General features: G+C 42.5%; 1 protein-coding gene across 4 annotated transcripts in view; it reads right to left on the bottom strand.

Annotated features, from left to right (window-relative positions):
- Positions 1-21,320, bottom strand: part of LOC147113998 (matrin-3-like) — a 57,079-nt gene that overhangs the window by 8,243 nt on the left and 27,516 nt on the right. The window contains exons 7-15 of one of the 4 annotated variants that reach the window (XM_085995473.1): positions 19,831-19,968; positions 19,369-19,500; positions 18,570-18,713; positions 17,689-17,820; positions 16,430-16,482; positions 15,038-15,452; positions 14,865-14,912; positions 9,921-10,383; positions 6,936-7,057 (exon numbers count right to left, since the gene is read on the bottom strand). In XM_085995473.1, the coding sequence (XP_085851599.1) occupies positions 6,936-7,057; positions 9,921-10,383; positions 14,865-14,912; positions 15,038-15,452; positions 16,430-16,482; positions 17,689-17,820; positions 18,570-18,713; positions 19,369-19,500; positions 19,831-19,968 (1,647 nt within the window). The remainder of the gene's footprint in view (positions 1-6,935; positions 7,058-9,920; positions 10,384-14,864; positions 14,913-15,037; positions 15,453-16,429; positions 16,483-17,688; positions 17,821-18,569; positions 18,714-19,368; positions 19,501-19,830; positions 19,969-21,320) is intronic. The other 3 variants (XM_085995474.1, XM_085995475.1, XM_085995476.1) reach the window with 3 other exon arrangements.

Raw genomic sequence — 21,320 nt, 5'->3', positions numbered from 1 at the left:
GCCTCCCATTGTTCAATTACTGTTTTACCTGTCAATTTTTGATTCAAATCACCTGGGCCAGATCATTTTCAACACACTGACTTAACTGGGGGAGGGCTAAGTAGAAACATAGAAGATAGGAGCAAGAGTAGACCATTCAAGCCTGCTCCGCCATTCAATGAGATCATGGCTGATCATCCAAATTCAGTTCCCTGTCCCTGCTTTTTCCCCATATCCCTTTAGCCTTAAGAAAGATATCTAACTCCTTCTTCAACATATTTAATGATTTGGCCTCAACTGCCTTCTGTGGTAGAGAATTCCACAGGTTCACCACTCTCTGGGTGAAGAAATTCCTCATCTCAGTCCTAAATGGCTTACCCCTTATCCGTAGACTGTGACCCCTGGTTCTGCACTCACCCGCCATCAGGAACATCCTTCCTGCATCTAGTCTGTCTAGTCCTGTTAGAATTTTGTAAGTTTCAATGAGATCCCCTCTCATTCTTCTAAACTCTAGCGAATATAAGCCTAATCAACCCAATCTCTCTTCATACGTCATCCCTGCCATCCCAGGGATCAGTCTGGTGTATCTTCGCTGCACTCCCTCCATGGCAAGAACATCCTTCCTCAGATAAGGCGACCAAAACTGCACACAATACTCAAGATGTGGTCTCACCAAGGCCCTGTACAACTGCAGCAAGACATCCTTGTTCCTGTACTCAAACCCTCTCGCTATGAAGGCCAACATACCATTTGCCTTCTTAACCGCCTGCTGCACCTGCATGCTTACCTTCAGCGACTGGTGCACAAGGACACCCAGGTCTCATTGCACCTCCCCTTTTCCCAATCTATTGCCATTCAGATAATAATCTGCCTACCTGTTTTTGCCACCAAAGTGGATAACCTCACATTTATCCACATTATACTGCATCTGCCATGCATTTCCCCACTCACCCAACCTGTCCAAATCATACTAGAGTTTCTCTGCATCTTCCTCACAGCACACTCGTCCTCCTAGCTTTGTCTCATCTGCAAACTTGGAGATATTACATCTAGTCCCCTCGTCTAAATCATTAATATATAGTGAATAGCTGGGGTCCTAGCACCAATCCCTGCGGTACCCCTCTAGTCACTGCCTGCCACTCGGGGGAAAAAAACGTTTATTCCAACTCTTCAAATCAAATCAACTTTTATTGTCATTGTTAGTGCACAAGTGCAGTACAACGAAATGTAGGCTTGCGGCTCCCGAGAGTGTACCTTCTGAAAGTCCAAATACACCACATCTACTGGTTCTCCCTCATCAATTCTACCAGTTACATCCTCAAAAAATTCCAGAAGATTTGTCAAGCATGATTTACCTTTTGTAAATCCATGTTGACTCTGTCTGATCCGGTCACTGTTTTCCAAGTGCTCTGCTTTACATCTTTTATAATAGACTCTAGCATTTTCCCCACTACCGGTGTCAGGCTAACCGGTCTATAATTCCCCGTTTTCTTTCTACCACCTTTTTTAAATAGTGTGTTTACATTAGCTACCCTCCAATCCACGGGAACTGTTCCAGAGTCTATAGAATTTTGGAAGATGACCAGCAATGCATCTACTATTTCTAGGGCCACTTCCTTAAGTACCCTGGGATGTAGATGATCAGGCCCTGGGGATTTATCGGCCTTCAATCCCGTCAATTTCCCTAACACCATTTCCTTACAAATACTGATTTCATTCAGTTCCTCCCTCTCATTAGACCCTATGTTCCCCGACCTCTCTGGGAGGTTATTTGTGTCCTCCTTTGTGAAGACAGAACCAAAGTATGTATTTAATTGGTCTGCCATTTCTTTGTTCCCCATTATAAATTCCCCTGATTCTGACTGCAAGGGACCTTCGCTTGACTTCACTAATCTTTTTCGCTTCACATATCTATAGAAGCTTTAGTCAGTTTTTATGTTCCCTGAAAGCTTACTCTCATTCTCTATTTCCCCCCTCTTAATTAATCCCTTTGTCCTCCTTTGCTGAATCCTAAACTGCTCCCAATCCTCAGGTTTGCTGCTTTTTCTGGCCAATTTACATGTCTGCTCCTTGGATCTTATGCTACTCCTAATTTCCCTTGTTAGCCACAGTTGAGCCACCTTTCCTGTTTTATTTTTATGCCAGACAGGGATGAACAAATTCTGTAGTTCATCCATGCGATCTTTAAATGTTTGCCATTGCCTATCCACCGTCAACCCTTTAAGTAACATTCCCCAATCCATCCTAGCCAACTCGTGCCTCATACCATTATAGTTTCGTTTATTTAAATTCAGGACCCGAGTCAACTATGTCACTCTCCATCTTAATGAAGAATTCTATCATATTATGATCGCTCTTCCCCAAGGGACCTCGCACAACAAGATTGCTAATTAATCCTTTTTCGCATTACATAATACCCAGTCTAAGATGGCCCGATCTCTAGTTGGTTCCTCAACATATTGGTCCAGGAAACCATCCCGCATACACTCTAGGAATTCCTCCTCCACAGTATTGTTACTAATTTGGTTAGCCCAATTTATATGCAGATTAAAGTCACCCATGATAACTGCTGTGCCCTTATTGCACGCGTCTCTAATTTCCTGTTTAATGCCATCCCCAATCGCACCACTACTGTTTGGGGGTCCGTATACAACTCCCACTAACATTTTCTGCCCCATGGTATTTCGCATCTCTACCCATACAGATTCCACAAGTATTTTTACACTTGATTGTTCCTTGCCCTTTTCCATAACTATTCTGAGCATGATATTATGATCACTGTTCCCTAAATATTGCCCCACTGAAACATGCTCTATTTGCTCCACTTCATTCCCCAGAACTAGATCCAGCACGGCTTCCTTCATCGTTGGACTGGAAACACACTGATCAAGAAATTTCTCTTGTACACATTTCAGGAATTCCTCCCCCTCTTTGCACTTTACACTGTTACTATCACAGTCTATATTAAGATAATTGAAGTCCCCCATTATCACTAACCTTTTCGTTCTTGCACCTTTCTGTAATTTGCCTGCAAATTTGCTCCTCTATCTCCTTCCCACTATTTGGTGGCCTATGGTATACATCCAGTAGCATCGATTCTCTATTGTTCCTTAATTCTAACCAAATAGATTCTGTCTTTAACCCCTCAACTATCTCCCTCCAGTGCTCGAATAGTTTTTTTGATCAATACTGCCACCCGCCCCTTCTTATTTTCCTTCCCTATCTTTCCTGAATACCTTGTAGCTAGGAATATTAAATTCCCAATCCTCCCTTCTTTGAGCCAGGTCTCTGTTATTGCCACTATATCATAGTCCCATATGGAAACTTGTGCCTGCAGCTCACCAACCTTATTTACTACGCTACATACATTTACGTACATGCACTCCAAACCCATCTTAGACTGCCTTGCATATTCCCCCTATCTGATGCCTGCTAGTTCTGAACTATTCTTTACTCTAGTGCTATTTGTCTCTGCAAGTCCTCTGTGCACTTTGTTTCTCCTCTAACGTTTCATCCTGGTGCCCACACCGCCACCTTGCCAAATTAGTTTAAACCCTCCCTCACACGTGGACCTGGAAGGAGTCGGCTTCAGAGGCGGCAGTACAAATCCAGCGAATTGCAATGAACAGCAAAAAACAAGGAGTGACGTCACAAGACAGCAGGTAGGTGACTGGTGGGTGAATATTAATGTTTTTTTCCTCTAACTTAACCAGATCAACTATTTAATATAACTATAAATAATCATTTGAATAAAGACTTTAACTAAGAGAGCAAGAGAAGCGGCTGGAGATAAAGGTAGGCCCGACTTTTAAGACTATTAATCTTAATTTTATTTCTGTAAGTTAGTTAATAGTCTATTAAATAGAGGCATGGCAGGGAACCTCAGTCCCCTGCAACTCACATCTTGTGCCACGTGGGAACTCCAGGACGCTTCCAGTGTCCTGGACAACCATGTGTGCAGGAACTGTCGTCGGCTGGAGGAGCTCAAGCTCCAGGTTTCGGAGCTTGAGCAGCAGCTGGCGACACTGTGGTGCATCAGTGAGGCGGCGAGCTGTGTAGATAGCACATTACAGGAGGTGGTCACTCTGCAGCCTAAGAGTGTGCAAGCAGAGAAGGAATGGGTGACCGCCAGACAGACAAGGATGACCAAACAGGTAGTGAGATCCTGAGTGCATCTCACTCTCCAGTGTTTGAATATTGGTGAGGGCGATGGTTCCTCTGGGGAGTACAGCCAGAGGCAAGTCCACGGCACCATGTGTGGCTCAGCTGTACCGGCAAGGAGGGGGGAAAAGAGGAGGAGGAAGATCAGGAAAGGACTAGTGGTAGGGGATTCGATAGTTCAATCCAATTCAATTCAATTTTATTTGTCATATATGCAGCAAACTTGTGTACTGCACAATGAAATGTTGATTTTTACGAGTCCTCCCAACATTGGAATAAATATGGCATAGCAATGATAAAAATACTAATAGAAATGCAGTAATAATAAATAAAAATAATAAATTATACGTTCATGAGTCTTATGGCCTGGGGATAGAAGCTGTTTCGAAACCTGCTGGTACGAGACCGTATGCTTCGGTATCTCTTACCGGACGGGAGCAGGGCGAAGAGGTTGTGGCTGGGGTGGCTCGCATCTTTGATGATTCTCAGGGCCTTCCCCCGGCACCTCTCGGGGTAGATATCCTGCACAGCAGGTAGTTTAATTCCTATGGTATGTTGTGCAGCTTTCACCACCATCTGTAGAGCCTTGCGGTCTGTGGCGGTGCAGTTGCCATACCAGGTAGTGATGCAGCCGGACAGGATACTCTCGATGGTGCACTGGTAGAAGTTGGTGAGAATCTGGGGGGCCATTCCAAATTAGGGGAACAGACAGGCATTTCTGTGGCCGCAGACGTAATCCCAGGATGGTATGTTGCCTTCCTGGTGCCAGGGTCAAGGATGTCACTGAGCAACTGCAGAACATTGAGCGGGGAGGGTGAACAGCCAGAGGTCGTGGTCCATATCGGTATCAACGATATAGGTAGAAAGAGGGATGAAGTCCTGCAGGCAGATTTTAAGGAGCTAGGAAAGAGATTAAAAAGCAGAACCTCAAAAGGTAATAATCTCTGGATTACTTCCAGTGCCACGAGCTAGTGAGTATATAGAAATAGGGGGATAGAGCAGATGAATGTGTGGCTGGAGCGATGCAGGGGGGTGGGGGGAGGGCTTTAGATTCCTGGGACATTAGGACCTGGAATCTGGGGGAGGTGGGACCCGTACAGGTCGGACGAGTTGTACCTCAACAGAGCCGAAGCCAATATCCTCACGGGAGGGTTTCATAGAATTGTAGAATGGTTACAGCACAGAAGGAGGACATTCAGCCCATCAAGCTCGTGCAGGCTCTCTGCAAGAGCACTTCAGCTAGTCCCACTCCCCCGCCCTTTCCCCGCAGCCCTGCAATTTTTTTTCCTTCAGGTACTTATCCAATTCCCTTATGAAAGCCACGATTGAGTCTGCCACGATTAAGGCAACATGAGGAAAAACTTTTACGCAGCAAGTGGTTAGGATCTGGAATGCACTGCCTGAAAGGGTGGTGGAGGCAGACTCAATTATGGCTTTCAAAAGGGAATTGGGAGTGGGACTAGCTGAAGTGCTCTTGCAGCGAGCTTGCATGGGCTCAATGGGCCAAATGCCGCCCTCTGTGCTGTAACCATTCTATGATTCTATGTTTCTCACAGCACTAGTTAACCTCCCCATGAGGACATTGGTCCCAGCTCCGTTGAGGTACAACTCATGCACACTGAACAGGTCCCACCTGCTCCAAATGCCCAAGGAATCTGAAGCCCTCCCCCATGCACCATTTCTCTGCCACGCCTTACTATTATCCTACTATTTCTATACTCACTAGCGCGTGGCACTGGGAGTAATCCAGAGATTATTACCTTTGAGGTCCTGCTCTTTAATTTCCTTCCTGGCTCCTGAAACTCTGACTACAGGACCTCAACCCTTTCCCTCCCTATGTCATTTGTTCCCACATGGACCACGACTTTTGGCTGTTCCCTTCCTCCCCAACCACCCCCAAAATGTCTGCACCCTCTCAGGGAAGTCCTTTACCCTGGCACCAGGGAGGCAACACACCATGCGGGACTCATGTCGCCGGTTGCAGAAATGCGTCTATCTCTGATTTTCGAATCCCCTATGACCACTGCATTTCTACACTTCACTGTGCCCCTTGTGCAGTCTTTTACCGCATGGTGCCGAGGATATGCTATAGACTGCAATCCCCCCCCCCACCCCAAAGTGTTGTCAGCACAGAGTATTGAGAGTGCCACACTCCTGGAGGGTTCCTGTGCTGCCAGTCACTTCCCACCCTGCAGGATGGCCGTCCACTTACTATCCTCCTGAACTCTCTCTAGCTGTGGGGTGACCACCTCCTGGAACATGCGCTCCAGGAAATTCTCAGAAAATCAGATTTTTTTTTTTTTTTTTTAAATGAGCAATGACATTCTAGTGAATTTTTGACATTTAATGTATGAACGAGTTAAGAGTGAACTTATAAATGTAAGAAATATTAAGAAATGAAGCTGACAGAAGTTTATCTCAAAGGTTTTAATAGTTGTGTCTTGAGCACAGAGAGTATGCATGTGGACAGTATTAAAGAGAAGTTCATATATACATGGCTAGAGCAAGGGTTCTTACTTCCGATCATTATCTACTAACTCATGATTCAAACTACGCATGTGTGGATATCCAGTAAAGACACGATTGGGCTCAGCCGTTTTCCATGGGACAGTCTGCCGACAACTCACTTGGCCACTAAGATTCTGGACCATCGGATGGTGAATACATTGTGAATGAGTGCCAATTTCCATTGGAGAAACAGACCGAAACATTACAAACCAAGTACAAATAAGCCACAAAGCATCATTTTAAATTTAAGTATAAACTTCGGGACTCAAGAGACACCAGGAGCTTACCTTCAGTTTCTGATAATGAGGCAGGCTGCTACAATGGGTTTTCTTCGCCACTTCCTCCTTTGTGTAGAAGAGACAGCAGAGTGTGCAGTAATAGCCAGTCTTTGGAACCACGTAATCTAGTCCTACAATAAATAAAAGAGTCAACCAATAGCAGTATGCGCCAATACCACTTACTGCAACTGCAGTGCCAGTAATAAATAATCGAAGAACAACCTATAACGCCTACTTACAGGCTCTGAAATATTATGCAATTTCAAATTCCGCTAACAACTATGTTTCTAAAAAAGTTAGTAATCCTCAAATATAGCATTCCTTATTTTCCAAATGAAGCACCAGACTTCACACTCACCCACTCTCCGGACCACTGGGGGTGCAAAGACATCACAACACACTCGTACAGTTCATATAAAACATTAAAGTCTTTGGATTCCTTTTACTGCTGGTAACAATGCACTTTTGCAACTGCCTAATATTAGTTTTAATTATCAACCAGATTTTGGAGAATTCTCAGATTATTCTTTGAAACCTTTTATTTTAAAATGTTGTTTCAATATTACTGTAGCCTCCATAATCAACTGCTGCAATATATTTGTCATTTTTCCCTCTCACAAGGATATATATTTCAGCTTTAGTGCTCCCAGAATTTGCTAGGAGCTTGGGTCAGTAAATATTTGGTTCATTCTCAGGATATGGGCGTCGCTAGCAAGGCCAGCATTTATCACCCATCCCTAATTTCCTTTGAGAAGGTGGTGGTGAGTCGTCTTCTCACTGGAGTGGAGCTAATTTACAGAACGGGAAACTGTTCAACCTCCGTCGCCTCCAGTCCAGATCCAAAGTCGTTCCATCCTCTGTCATCGAATTACAGTATGCAGACGATGCTTGCGTCCGCGCTCACTCGGAAGTCGAACTCCAAACCATCGTAAACACCTTCACCGAAGCATACGAGAGCATGGGCCTTACACTAAACATCCGTAAGACAAAGGTCCTCTACCAACCTGCCCCTGCCACACAGTGCTGCCCCCCGATTATCAAAATCCACGACAAGGCCTTGGACAACGTGGACCACTTTCCATACCTTGGGAGCCTACTGTCAACAAGGGCAGACGTCGACAACGAAGTCCAACACCGCCTCCAGTGTGCCAGTGCAGCCTTCGGTCGCCTGAGGGAGAGAGTGTTTGAAGACCAGGACCTCAAACCCGGCACTAAGCTCATGGTCTACAGGGCAGCAGTGATACCTGCACTGCTGTATGCCTCAGAGACATGGACCATGTACAGCAGGCACCTCAAAGCACTGGAGAGGTACCACCAATGCTGCCTCCGCAAGATCCTGCAAATCCATTGGCAGGATAGGCGCACCGACGTCAGTGTTCTTGCTCAGGCCAACATCCCCAGCATCGAAGCTCTGACCACGCTCAATCAGCTCCGACGGACGGGTCACATTGTCCACATGCCCAATACGAGCGCTCTACTCGGAGCTCCGGCACGGCAAGAGAGCCCCAGGTGGGCAGAGGAAACGCTTCAGGGACACCCTCGAAGCCTCCTTGAAAAAGTGGAACATCCCCACCGACACCTGGGAATCCCTGGCCCAAGACCGCACAAAGTGGAGGAGAAGCATCCGGGAAGGCGCCGAACACCTCAAGTCTCTTCGCCGGGAGCAGGCAGCGCACGTTAACCCAAGCACCCCACCCACCCGCCCCTTCAACCACCGTCTGCCCCACCTGTGACAGAGACTGTAGGTCCCGCATTGGACTAATCAGTCACCTGCGAACTCATTTTTAATGTGGAAGCAAGTCATCCTCGGTTCCAAGGGACTGCCTAAAAGAGAGAGTCTTCTTCTTGAACCACTGTCGTCCATGTGGTGAAGGCACTCCCACAATTCTGTTGGGGAGCTCCAGGATTTTGACCCAATGACGATAAAGGAATGATGATATATGCCTATGTCAGGACGTGTGACATGGAGGTAATGGTGGTCCCATGCACCTGCTACCCTTCTAGGTGGTAGAGGTTGCGGGTTTGGGAGGTGTTGTCGAAGAAGCCTTGGCAAATTTATGTAGTGCATCCTGTGGATAGTACACACTGCAGCCACGGTGCGCTGGGGGGAGGGAGTAGAAGTTTAAGGTGCTGGAAGGGCTGCTGATCAAGCGGACTGCTTTCTCCTGGATGGTGTTGAGCTCCTGGAGTGTTGTTGCAGCTGCACGCATCCAGGCAAGTGGAGAGTATTCCATCACACTCTGGATTTGTACCTTGTAGGTGGTGGAGAGGCTTGGGCGAGTCAGGTGCTGAGTCACTCACTGCAGAATACCCAGCCTCTGACCTGCATTAGCAGCCACGACATTTATGTAGCTGGTCCAGTTGAGTTTCTGGTCTATCCCACCACCCCCCCCGACACCAGCCCCCGGTGTCCTGGCCAATGTTTATCCCTTAGTCAACATCACTAAAAAAACACAGATTTTCTGGTCGTTATCACATTGGTGTTTGTGGGAACCTGCTGTACGCAAACTGGCTGCCACATTTCCTACATTACAAGTGACTACACTTCAAAAGTACTGCATTGGCTGTAAAGCACTTTGGGACATCCAATGGTCGTGAAAGGCGCTATATAAATGCAGGCCTTTCTTTTCTTATAGCTACTAAATGCCAATATAGTACCTTCACCTGCAGCATTAGTTACATATACTACACTGAGACCATCAGATCAACACTTGCAAGTGGCTTCAAAATAGCTAGCACTAATTCCCAAATGAACCATCATTGATGAATGTGCTAATATATTGCAAGAGCAATGTTAGGATACATGAAGTAACTCCAGTACAATTGCATACTCAAACTGGTCTCTCATGAATTTGTTGCATGAATTACGCTTACAAAAAGTCCGTACAATGAATATGAAAATTACATATTATACATAAGCATTAAGTGTTAGAAGTCGTACTCTAACAATTCTACATTTTATAAAGAAATAACTGAAGTGTACACTTTTCCTACCTACAGGATTGTTGGGCTGATATGGTCCAAGTCGGTACTCATCTGGAGTAGGAGATCGCGAACGAGCACGCTTGCTTTCTGGTTCTACACAGGTTGAGGTAGTCTCTTCCTGCACATCACTCTTTTCATCACCATCCAGCTTATTTTCCATCATTTCATCTCCATCATTTTCTTCACCACTATCTTTTCTGTCACCTTGTTCTACTTTTTTAATTTTGATGTTCTTTCCCCTCTTTCGACCACGTTTTCTTTTAGGTTTGTCCACATCCTCATCTTTTTGTTCACTTGCGTCCTCTGATTTCTCTGTTTGAATGCTTGTATCAGCATCATTCTCCAATTTACTATTGTTTTCTGCACAAGACATCAGATCTTCTAGATCTAAGTTCCCAGCTTCTACATCACCAATCTCATCCACAGTAACAAATTCATCAATGTTTTCGGGAAAGCACTCTTCCTTCAGCTCCTATAGGAAACCAAACAATTTTATAATTAAAAGCCCAGATCTTTTTTTCAGTATGATACTGAACAAAAATATGAGTACAATTGTCAAAACCCAACCAACATACTGAAGACAGGGCTCCCATGATTTTTGCAAGCAGTTGCCTTTTGCATGACCTCTTTTTTCCAATAAAGCATAAAATTCTCACCTATGGGACACTGCATTTTTTCCCCAAACAAGGAACAAGTTTATAGAATAGTTATGGAAAAGGACACAGTACAATCAAGTGTAAAAATACTTAACTGGAGGAGGACTAACTTCAGTGAGTTGAAAAGGGATCTGGCCCAGGGGGATGGAAATCAAAAATTGGTAGGCAAAACATTAATTGAACAATGGGAGGCCTTAAAGAGGAGATGGTTTGGGTACAGAGTACACATTCCCATGAGGGAGAAAGCAATGGTATCCAAAGCTAGAGCTCCCTGGATGACTAACGATATAGAGGTTAAAATGAGGCAGAAAAAGGAGGCTTATGGCAATTGTAAGGCTCATAATATTGTACCAAGCTGAAGATAGAATGTACAGAGGAGGGAATAAGAGGGACAGAGAGAGAGTATGAGAATAGATTAGCAGCTAACATATAAGGGGATTCAAAAGTCTTTTATAAACACAAATAGTAAAAGGGTAGTCAAATGAAGATGGGGTCAATTAGGGACCAAAAAGGAACTCTTGTGGAGCCAGAGGGCATGGCTGAGGTACTAAATGAGTACTTTGCATCTGTCTTCACTGGAGAGGAAGATGCTGCCAATGTAGCAATAAAGAAGGAGGCAGTAGAGATATTAGATAGGATAAAAATAGACAAAGAGGAGGTACTTAAAAGGTTGGCAGTCCTCAAAGTAGAAAAGTCACCCAGTCCAGTTGGGATGCATCCTAGGTTACTGAGAGAAGGATGGAAATTGTATAGGCTCTGGCCACAATTTTCCAATACTCCTTGGATATGGGGTTGGTGCCAGAGCACTGGAGGATTGCAAATGTTACACATCTGTTTAAAAAAGGGGAGGGATAAACCCTGCAACTACAGGCCAGTCAGCCCAACATCTGTGCTGGGGAAATATTTAGGGACAATAATCCGGGGACAAAATCTAATTGCCATTTGGAAAAGTATGGGCTAATAAATGGAAGTCAGCACAGATTTGTTAAAGGCAAATTGTGTTTGACTAACTTGATCGAGTTCTTTGATGAAGTAACAAAGAGGGTTGATGCTGTGTATACAGGTTTTCAAAAGGCATTTGACAAAGTACCACATAATAGACTTGTTTATTATTTTTATTGCCCATCCCTAGTTGCCCTCAAGAAGGTGGTGGTGAGCCGCCTTCTTGAATCGCTGCAGTCCACATTGTGAAGGTACTCCCAACACTGCTGTTAGGTGGGGAGTTCCAGGATTTTAAGTCAGTGACAATGAAGGAACAGCGATATATTTCCAAGTCAGGATGGTGGGGAACTTGGAGGTGGTGGTGTTCCCATGCACCTGCTGCCCTTGTCCTTCTAGGTGGTAGAGGTCGCAGCGTTGGCTGTTGAAAAAGCCATGGCAAGTTTCTGCAGTGCATCTTGTAGAAAATACACACTGCAGCCATGGTGCGCCAGTGGTGGAGGGAATGAATGTTTCAGGTGGTGGATGGATGCCAATCAAGTGGGCTGCTTTATCTTGGATGGTGTTGAGCTTCTTGAGTGTTGTTGGAGCTGCACTCATCCAGGCAAGTGGAGAGTATTCAATCACGATCCTGACTTATGCCTTGTAGATGGTTGAAAGGCTTTGGGGAGTCAGGAGTTGAGTCACCCGCCACAGAATACATAGCCTCTGACCTGCTCTTGAAGCCACTGTATTTATGTGGCTGATCCAGTTAAGTTTCTGGTCAATGGTGACAGAGTCGATGATGGTAATGCCATTGAATGTCAAGGGGAGGTAGTTAGACTCTCTCTTGTTGGAAATGGTTATCCAAAATATAATGAATAGTCAGCATGGATTTCAAAAGGGAAAGTCTTGCTTGACCAACCTCATTGAATTTTTGAAAGAGGTAACAGAGGGAGTAGACAAGGGTAATGCCGTAGATGTAATTTATATAGATTTTCAAAAGGCCTTCGATAAGGTACCACATAATAGACGAATGAATAAAATCAGACCATGCGGAGTCAGGGGACAAGTAGCAGAATGGATAACTAGCTGGCTTCCAAGACAGAAAGCAGAGAGATGGGGTAAAGGGTAGCTATTCAGAGTGGCTGAAGGTGGGAAGTCGTGTTCCACAAGGATCAGTGCTGGGACCACTGTTGTTCACAATTTAGACTTTGGAATCAAAAACACCATTTCTAAATTTGCAGATGACACCAAATTTGGAGGGGGGGTGGGGGGGAAGATAGTCAATACCGAGGAGGACTGCAACAAATTACAAGACATCAATAAACTTGAAGAATGGGCATATAATTAGCAAATGAAAGTCAACACAGATAAATGTGAGGCATTACATTTCAGTAAGAAAAATAGGGAGGTCACATATTACTTGGAAAATACGAATCTAAGTGGGGTAGAAGATCAAAGGGATCTCAGAGAACAAATACACAAATCACTGGAAGTAGCGACACAGGTTAACAAGGCCATAAAAAAAGCAAACCAAGCACTAGGGTTTATTTCTAGAGGGAATGAATTGAAAAGTAGAGAAGATATGCTAAACTTGTATCGAACCTCGGTTAGACCACATTTGGAGTACTGCGTACAATTCTGGTTGTCTTATAAAAACGATATGGAGGAACTGGAAGAGGGTGCAAATAAGATTTACAAGGACGATACTAGAAATGCGAGGGTATATCGGTCAGGAAAGGATGAACAGGCTGGGTCTCAGGTTGAGGAGTGACCTAATAGAGGTCTTTAAAATTATGAAAAGTTTTGATAAGAGTTGATACTGAGAAAATGTTTCCACTTGTGGGGAAGAGCAAAACTAGAGGACATCAATACAAGATAGTCACCAAGAAATCAATTAGGGAATTCAGAAGGAACTTCTTTACCCAGAGAGTGGTGAGAATTTGGAACTCGCTACCACAGGGAGTGTTTGAAGCGAGTAGTGTAGATGTATTTAAGGGGAGGCTAGATGAGCATATGAGAGAAGGGAACAGAAGATTATGCTGACAGAGTTAGATGAGGAAAGACAGGCGGAGGCTCGAGTGGAGCATAAACACCGGCATGGACTGGTTGGGTCGAATGGCCTGTTTCTGTGCTGCATATCCTATGTAATCATTGCCTGGCACTTGTGTTAGCAAAATTAAAGCCCTTGCGATTAAAAGAACAGTGGCAGCATGGATACAAAATTGGCTAAGAGACATAAACCAGAGAGAAGTGGTGAACAGTTGTTTTTCAGACTGGAGTGAAATATATAGTGGTGTTCCCCAGGGGCCTGTATTAGGACCACTATTCTTTTTGATATGTATTAAGTGACCTGGACTTGGGTATACAGAGCATTTCAAAGTTTGCAGATGATACAAAACTCAGAAATGTAGTAAACAATGAGGAGGATAGCGAGACTTCAGGAGGATAGTGACAGACTTCAGGAGGACATCGACAGACTAGTAAAATGGATAGACACATGGCAGATGAAATTTAACCCAGAAAAGTGTGAAGTGATACTTTTTGGTAGGAAGAATGAGGAGGGGCGATATAAACTAAATGGTACAATTTTAAAGGGGTTGCAAGAACAGAGAAACCTGGGGGTGTAGGTTCACAAATCTTTGAAAGTGGCAGGACAAGTTGTGAAGGCTGTTAAAAAAGCAAATGGGATCCATGGCTTTATTAATAGAGGCATACAGGATAAAAGCAAGTTATGCGAAACCTTTATAAAACACTGGTTAGGCCTCAGCTTGAGTATTGTGTTCAATTCTGGGCACCACATTTCAGGAAGGATGTGAAGGCCTTGGGGTGGGTGCAGAGGAGATTTACTAGAATGGTACCAGGGATGAGGGACTTTCGTTGGACTGGAGAAACTGGGATCGTTCTTCTTAGAGCAGAGAAGGTTAAGAGGAGATTTGATACAGGTGTTCAAAACGTTTTGATAGAGTAAATAAGCAGAATGGCCAGTAACCAGAGGACACAGATTTAAGGTGATTGGCAAAAGAACCAGAGGTGACATGAGCAAATAAAAAACAGCCAGTTACATTTTAACATAAAAATAAGTTTGGAACACTTAATGTGCCACAGAAACCTGACAGACTTGTAGAATCCACATTTGCTGGTCACAAAAAATGATATAGTGCCAAAGCATTCTATGGAGTTATTTACAACAGCCATCTATACCGCTTTCATCATTGTAGTAAGGCACATACAGCGGGATGCAACAGAGCACTAAATTTTTCCTTCCATTCAAAACAGGGCCTCGCTAGTCACCTGATACATAGGTAAAAGGATATCACTTTTTTAAAAAAGCTTAAAACACACAGCCGCAGGACTCAAAGTTGGGAAAAAATACCTGTGATGCTGCTTGTTGGTGTCTTTTACTCCTTTGAATAATTGGTACCTGCTTAAAAAAAGCAGAATGTTTTAATTTAGGAAACACTATTCTTATTTTATTACTGCAGATCATATTTATTGCCAAACAGACAGAAATATAAGAAGGACTAAGAATCAAATCTGTGCTTTTACCGCTTCAGTTGTTTCTGATGTGTTTTGCACACTAGTTTCCATATCTGTTTTGGAATCTGGTTCTATGGAGTCAGTTCCTTCCATCTCATGCTCCGTTTCCTTCTGTAAACCTTCTTGGTCAACTTCTTCATTCTCTGATTCACCACTTCCCAGCTCTTCAACCATACCTTCTTCAGTAAGTTCTGCATCACTCTCAATGACTACAATAGCTTCTTCTTCTTCTAAAACTTCCTCTTTTTCTTCAGATTTCATTTCTGGTTCATTTTCTCCCTCGGAATTCTCTTTCCTGACTTCTTTTGAAGACGAGCTTTCAGAGGCTCTCTGCTCTCCTTTTTCTCCATCAGCTTTTGGAAGGTTCTTTGATTTGCTAGGCAGCTTTTTCTTAAAGGAAGGACTGCGGGAACGTCGCCGTCTTCTTCGAAAAGAGAAACAAAATATAAAAACAAATCTACATAATGGAATTAGAAGATCTAGTTTTGGTCAACACAGATTACAGCTTTGCTGCTGGCAACCACTGCTGACAATGTACATGCGGATATTGGACGAGTACAGAATTGGTCTTGGCTGTTATGTTCCCTGCAATTGTATACTCTGCCAAAGGTGTCACAGCACTTGTGGAACCATTAGCAGCTCCAGAAAAAAAGGAACAGGAGAAAATTGTTGAGAAAAAATTTCCAACCAGAAACCCAACAACATGACTGGCATGTCATCTACAGTTGGGACCATAACTATAACCTCAGCTTCTATATTGTTTCTCTGCCCTCCTTCTCACCGTTACAGAATCTCGATCATCAACCCAATCTGCAATCAGGTGTAAAAGACTAATCTAAAGACCAACTCAGTATTAAGAGTTTCTGCATTTCTCTGGCTCCACCCAACTCCGCCCACACAGATCAGAAATCAGGTATTCATATAAATAGGCCCAACCGTTAAATAATTTGCCTTAAGGACCTTTCAAGTAAGTTTTTATTTCTAATTTAAAATACCCATGTTTTAATATTTTATATATAAAAGTCGGTTTTCATTTTTAGCATCAGAAATGAAGGCCCAAAACAGAAGGTAAATTTGGAGAGTTTTTATTTTGAACATTAAACCTCAAGTAAGCAAGCAAGAGATTAACAAGGCACAGTTAAGCTAAATGACAACCCATAACTTTTACACAGTTCCCAAATACCATTTCTACAGGCCTGTGACATTAAGTTTGCTTGTCAAGCCATTTCTGCATGAAAATAAATCATGAATGGACTGTATTTGCAAAGTGCTTTAAGACTTGGGAACACGAGGAAAGTCCTTTCCAATCCTGGTTATTAACCCATTAAAGAAAATTGTTTTAGAAATAGTTGGCTTTAAACACAGGTCTGCAAGCTAGGCAACTATAAAAACATAATTTACCTGTCTGCTTCATCCTGTTCTTTCAACAGCTCTTGAACTTTTATGCTTGGTTTCTGAAATAATAAATCAAAGATTATATAGGGATTGTTACAAATTCTGGTCTGCCGTAGAAAACTTCGGGTTCAATGATGTTGGTCATGGCTATAAATGGATCCGATGCCCCTTATGTCCAGAGTCACATGGCCCAATATTATATGATAGCACAAGTCAGGGATGCAACAATAAGATTCTCATGTACACCTCTCCAACTTTGTCAAAGGTGGACTGAGAGAATACCAGGTAAAATGAGGCCAGATACAATTTGTTGAGCTGCTTTATTTCACATCAAGCGAATGCACAGAACTGTTATGATTGGATTAAGTTAATCCAATCAGGACCGCTTGGCTTTGTGGAATAATACAAAAATAATGAACATACAACGCCTTACTCGACTTGAAAATTAACCTTTAATTCCCTACCTGCGCTTTCCTTCTGGGCCAGGCTAAAAGCTTGCTCTCAGATTCCTGTTTGAATGTTGACTAACTTACTACATCTCTCTATATTTATCTTTTATGTTCACAGCTAGAAAGGAAGGTCTGCCAAACAACACCTGCCGACAGCTCGGGACTAAAGACTTCCAACACAATGGTTGGGAGTCTTATTGATTACCAAGATGAGCTAGCAAATTTGATTATTCAGTCTTTTGGGGAAAATTTCTTCTCGTTCTCTTTAAGGGGGGATTTAGTAGAGGCGTTCAAAAGTATGAAGAGTTTTGATAGAGAAAATAAGGAGAAACTGTGTCCACCAGCAGGGGAATCGGTAATTTAAGTAATTGGCAAACGAACCAGAGGGCAGAAAACGAGACATTTGTTTACGCAGCAAGTTATGATGATCTGGAATGCACTGTCTGAAAGGCTGGTGAAGCACATTCAATAGTAACTATCAAAAAGGTAATTGGCTATATACTTGAAAAGGAAAAAAAAAATGCAGGGAAAGAAATGGGAAATAGGACTAATTGAATAGCTCTTTTAGAGAGCCAGCACAGGCACAGTGGGTCGAATGGCCTCCTTCTGTGCTGCATGATGTTATGATATACAGTACGCAAACGACTGCATTTGTAAAGGAGACCTACTACTGAATTCTATTAAGACGTTATTCTGCACTACAAAAGTGGCCATACTGGACAGGTAATCACTTTACAGAAAAGGTCATCTGTATAAGCTGCACTGTACTATTAAAACATTAAGACAATGCTTAAAATTTAGCATGGCATTACTTACCTTCAATATAAGTGTCTTGTATTTCTGAGAAGCATCCACAGTTACTTTTCTACCACGGAATATTAAAGGTGTTTTCTTGTAGTGTTTAACCATGTCTGTCATACATTTCTTTGACTCCATTTCCAGAAATGCCTGTGGTTACAACAGTGATATAGTCATCAGGAGAAAATCCACACAAGGTTAGTCACAACCATTCACATTTTTAATATTTAAAATATGCAAATGCCAAAAAATGTTTGAAAACATTCTCTCACCCATGCCATGTTTTCCCTTCCAGATGAGCAATTACCTTCTGCACAGCATTGTTCCTACCCACCCCATGACTAACATAAGACTGGGGAACTCCTGAGGAATAGTGGTTACAAAAAAGGCTTTACTGAGAAGCAGATCTCAGTACATAAGCAAAATATTCCTTTACTGGTAATATCTTGCATAATTTGTACTATCAGGAGGTTTTTTTTGTAAAGGGAATACTACCATTTATATAGACATTAGAGTACCATAGGCAAATTTAAAATGGAATTGAACTTAAATCCACCATTAACACTTGCGGCACCCCAGAGGTGTGATGGGGAAAGACGAATGAGAAAAGAACTTAGTGCTCCGAAAGTAGGGGATCAGCAGGTGGGCAAGAGGAAAGTCCACGACAGAATAATCATATATGACTCTGGATAGAGTGGGCTTAATGGGCCAACTGCCATTTTCTCACTCTTATGCTCTTGCCTTCTTCTTTGCCGTAGTACTTTTTGCGTGTTGCACACTGCACTTAATTTAAATCCTTGAGACAAGTTACAAGTGGTATAGTAAATTTTCAAACCAGGAATTCCCAGCATACATTTGCACCCCTCACCTCCCTTAAACAAAAATACTTTTGACGGTACCTGGTGCCGGAGTCTCATCACAATGTAATTGAGCACTTTCCCAAAGTTAGTGCCAATTTTCACAATATCAGCATCTGAGTAACCAGAGGGAGGGAGGTTCTGGAGGAGTGCCACCCTACCACCAGTCCGTTCTTGTTTTTGCTTCTGGAAAGATAAAAGCCATATTAGAGACGACATACATTATAGTTTAACTGCTGAATCTTAATTAAAAAAAACATTTTTCTGGTAAGGTAATGCAAGGTAAAGTGCTCTCCAAAGTATCTTCCTTAAGATGGGTTTTTACAAAAGCTCTTATCCATTGTGGATTCTTCTAAAGAAGAAACATTTGGGCTCAGATGCAGGCCCACATACCCACTCAGTTGATATGATCGACAAGTCAGGCCTATACTAAAAGAACAGAGACTGGCATCCTTTCCCTTTGTGGTGTTTGGCTGAAAAGAACATTAATTTTCTAGGCAAGTACAGGTTAAGTTTTTTTTATTCGTTCATGGGATGTGGACGTCGCTGGCAAGGCCAGCATTTGTTGCCCATTCCTAATTACCCTCAAGGTGGTGGTGGTGAGCTGCCTTCTTAAAACACTGCAGTCCATAAGGTGAATATACTCCCATAGGACTGTTAGGGAGGGAGTTCCAGAATTTTGTCCCTGCGACGATGAGACTGGGAAAAATCAGCATAAATACACAGAAAACATTTTAAGGGCAGAACTGAATATATACCTTTTCTGTACTGATTTAAGGGTGGAGAAATTTTAGAAAAAATTCTCTGAAACATACACCAACAGATGTTCTACTTTAATTACCTTCAAATCTATCTCCTTGTATTTGTGAGACATATCCACTCGGACCCTCTTGCCATAAAGGATTGCTGGTTTCATACTGTAAAAGGCGACTGCTGTTTGTGCTTGCCCATTCGTGGCCATTTCCACAAATCCCTAAATTTTGTTTTTTTTTAAAAAAAGTCCATGACTATTACAAATAGTGTGCTACAAGTTTCAGTATCAAAATAGTCATCTGCTAAAAGTACAACCAGAAATTAAGCAATCCAAAAAAGAGAATAGCGAAACATATTGCACAAAATCAAAACTATTTAATTAATGATGAGCAAGTCAAACCTATTTGCATCTTTAAAGGTTCAGGTTTAACACATCTTTGGAAACAGTTTGGCAAGAGTCAGGTTGTTGTCACCCTCAGTTACAGCATCATTGGACTGAATCTGCTTCACTAAGTTCTCCTTACAGAAGAGCCAAATTTATTTTACTCACCTCACTCTTGGTATTTAAAAGTAAGTATTTTGTAATGATTCCAAAAGGTTGAGCAAGTTTGAGGATATCTTTCACTTTGCATTTTTCTTTAGGTAATTCTGTCATATGAAGCACTCGACCAGGTTCATCCATTGGCTTCTGAAAGGAAGGACAACATAACTGCTTATTTCAGTATACAAAATATTTCAGTGGAAAGAAAAAGGCAAAACCATTTTCCCCCTCAATTCTTAAGCTGACTAGACATGAGCAATGAAAAATATCACTGCTTTAAATTCAGTCAGCTGCAGTAGCATTTCTTTTGAAGAATTAAATGATTACAAATATAAATGAATTTAAAAATCTATTTTTTATATTAACTTTTCTTTTAAACCTTTCCATTCAAATATTGACTATTGGTGATATCAGTAGGACAAATTGGGAGAAATGACTTACACCCACAGTATGGATGAGTTAATTCAATGCATGAGAGACCAGGGCACTGCTTCCAACTCTCAAAACAGTTACCTCACACCAAGAACTCCTCCCCCCAAGCCAATTTCTTCAATGTGGCCATCATTAGCTTCCTCCATGGAGCATAGTTACCCTCAAGAAGAAAGTTTTAAGACAATAATGCCGTGAAAATGTGAATAGCCTCAAGTAGTTACCTTGCCAATAACCCATTATGAGTATTGACTTTTCCAGTCAATGAAGACCAAAATAAGAAACACTGAACGACTGTGCTTAGGGGTGGGCTTATCTAAAATGTCATCAAATGAAACATAACCAGTTTGGGCATCATCCTTGGTTCTACCGACATAAAAATCTACGGCTTAGTTAAAAGGATACTTCTTTTTCCCCTGCCAATATGCAAAGTTAATAAGGCCATAAAAAAAAACAGCAAACAAAGGGTTCATTTCTAATGGGATAGAATTGAAAAGCAGAGAAGTTATGTTAAACTTGTATAGAACCTTGGTTAGACCACACTTGGGAGTACTATATAGAGGCATTGGAGAAGGTGCCAAAAAGGTTTACTAGAATGATACCGGAACAGAGAGGTTACACCTATCAGGAAATATTAAACAGGTTGGGTCTCTCTTCTGTTTGATAGGGTTGATGTAGAGAAGATGTTTCCACTTGTGGGGGAAACCAGAACTAGGGGCCATAAATATAAGACAGTCACTAATAAATCCAATAGGCAATTCAGCAGAATTTTTTTTTAACCTAGGAGTGATTAGAATGTGGAACTCACTACCACAAGGAGTAGTTGAGGCAACTAGCATAGACGCATTTAAGGGGAAGCTAGATAAACACACGAGGGAGAAAGGAATAGAAGGATATGTTAATAGTGTTAGAAGAAGAAGATTGGGAGGAGGCTCGTGTGGCACATAAACACCAGCATGGGCTGGTTGGGCCGAATGGCCTGTTTCTGTGCAGTAAATAGCATGTAATACTACGTAACCATAGGACATGCAACTCTTTCCTTGGATTCTGGCCTCAAGTATGGCAGAAAA

The sequence above is a fragment of the Somniosus microcephalus genome, chromosome 8, assembly GCF_052327205.1.
Source record: "Somniosus microcephalus isolate GS21.2 chromosome 8, FLI_Smic_1.0, whole genome shotgun sequence".
NCBI lineage: Eukaryota > Metazoa > Chordata > Chondrichthyes > Squaliformes > Somniosidae > Somniosus > Somniosus microcephalus.
This window is presented reverse-complemented; position numbering and strand designations above follow the sequence as displayed.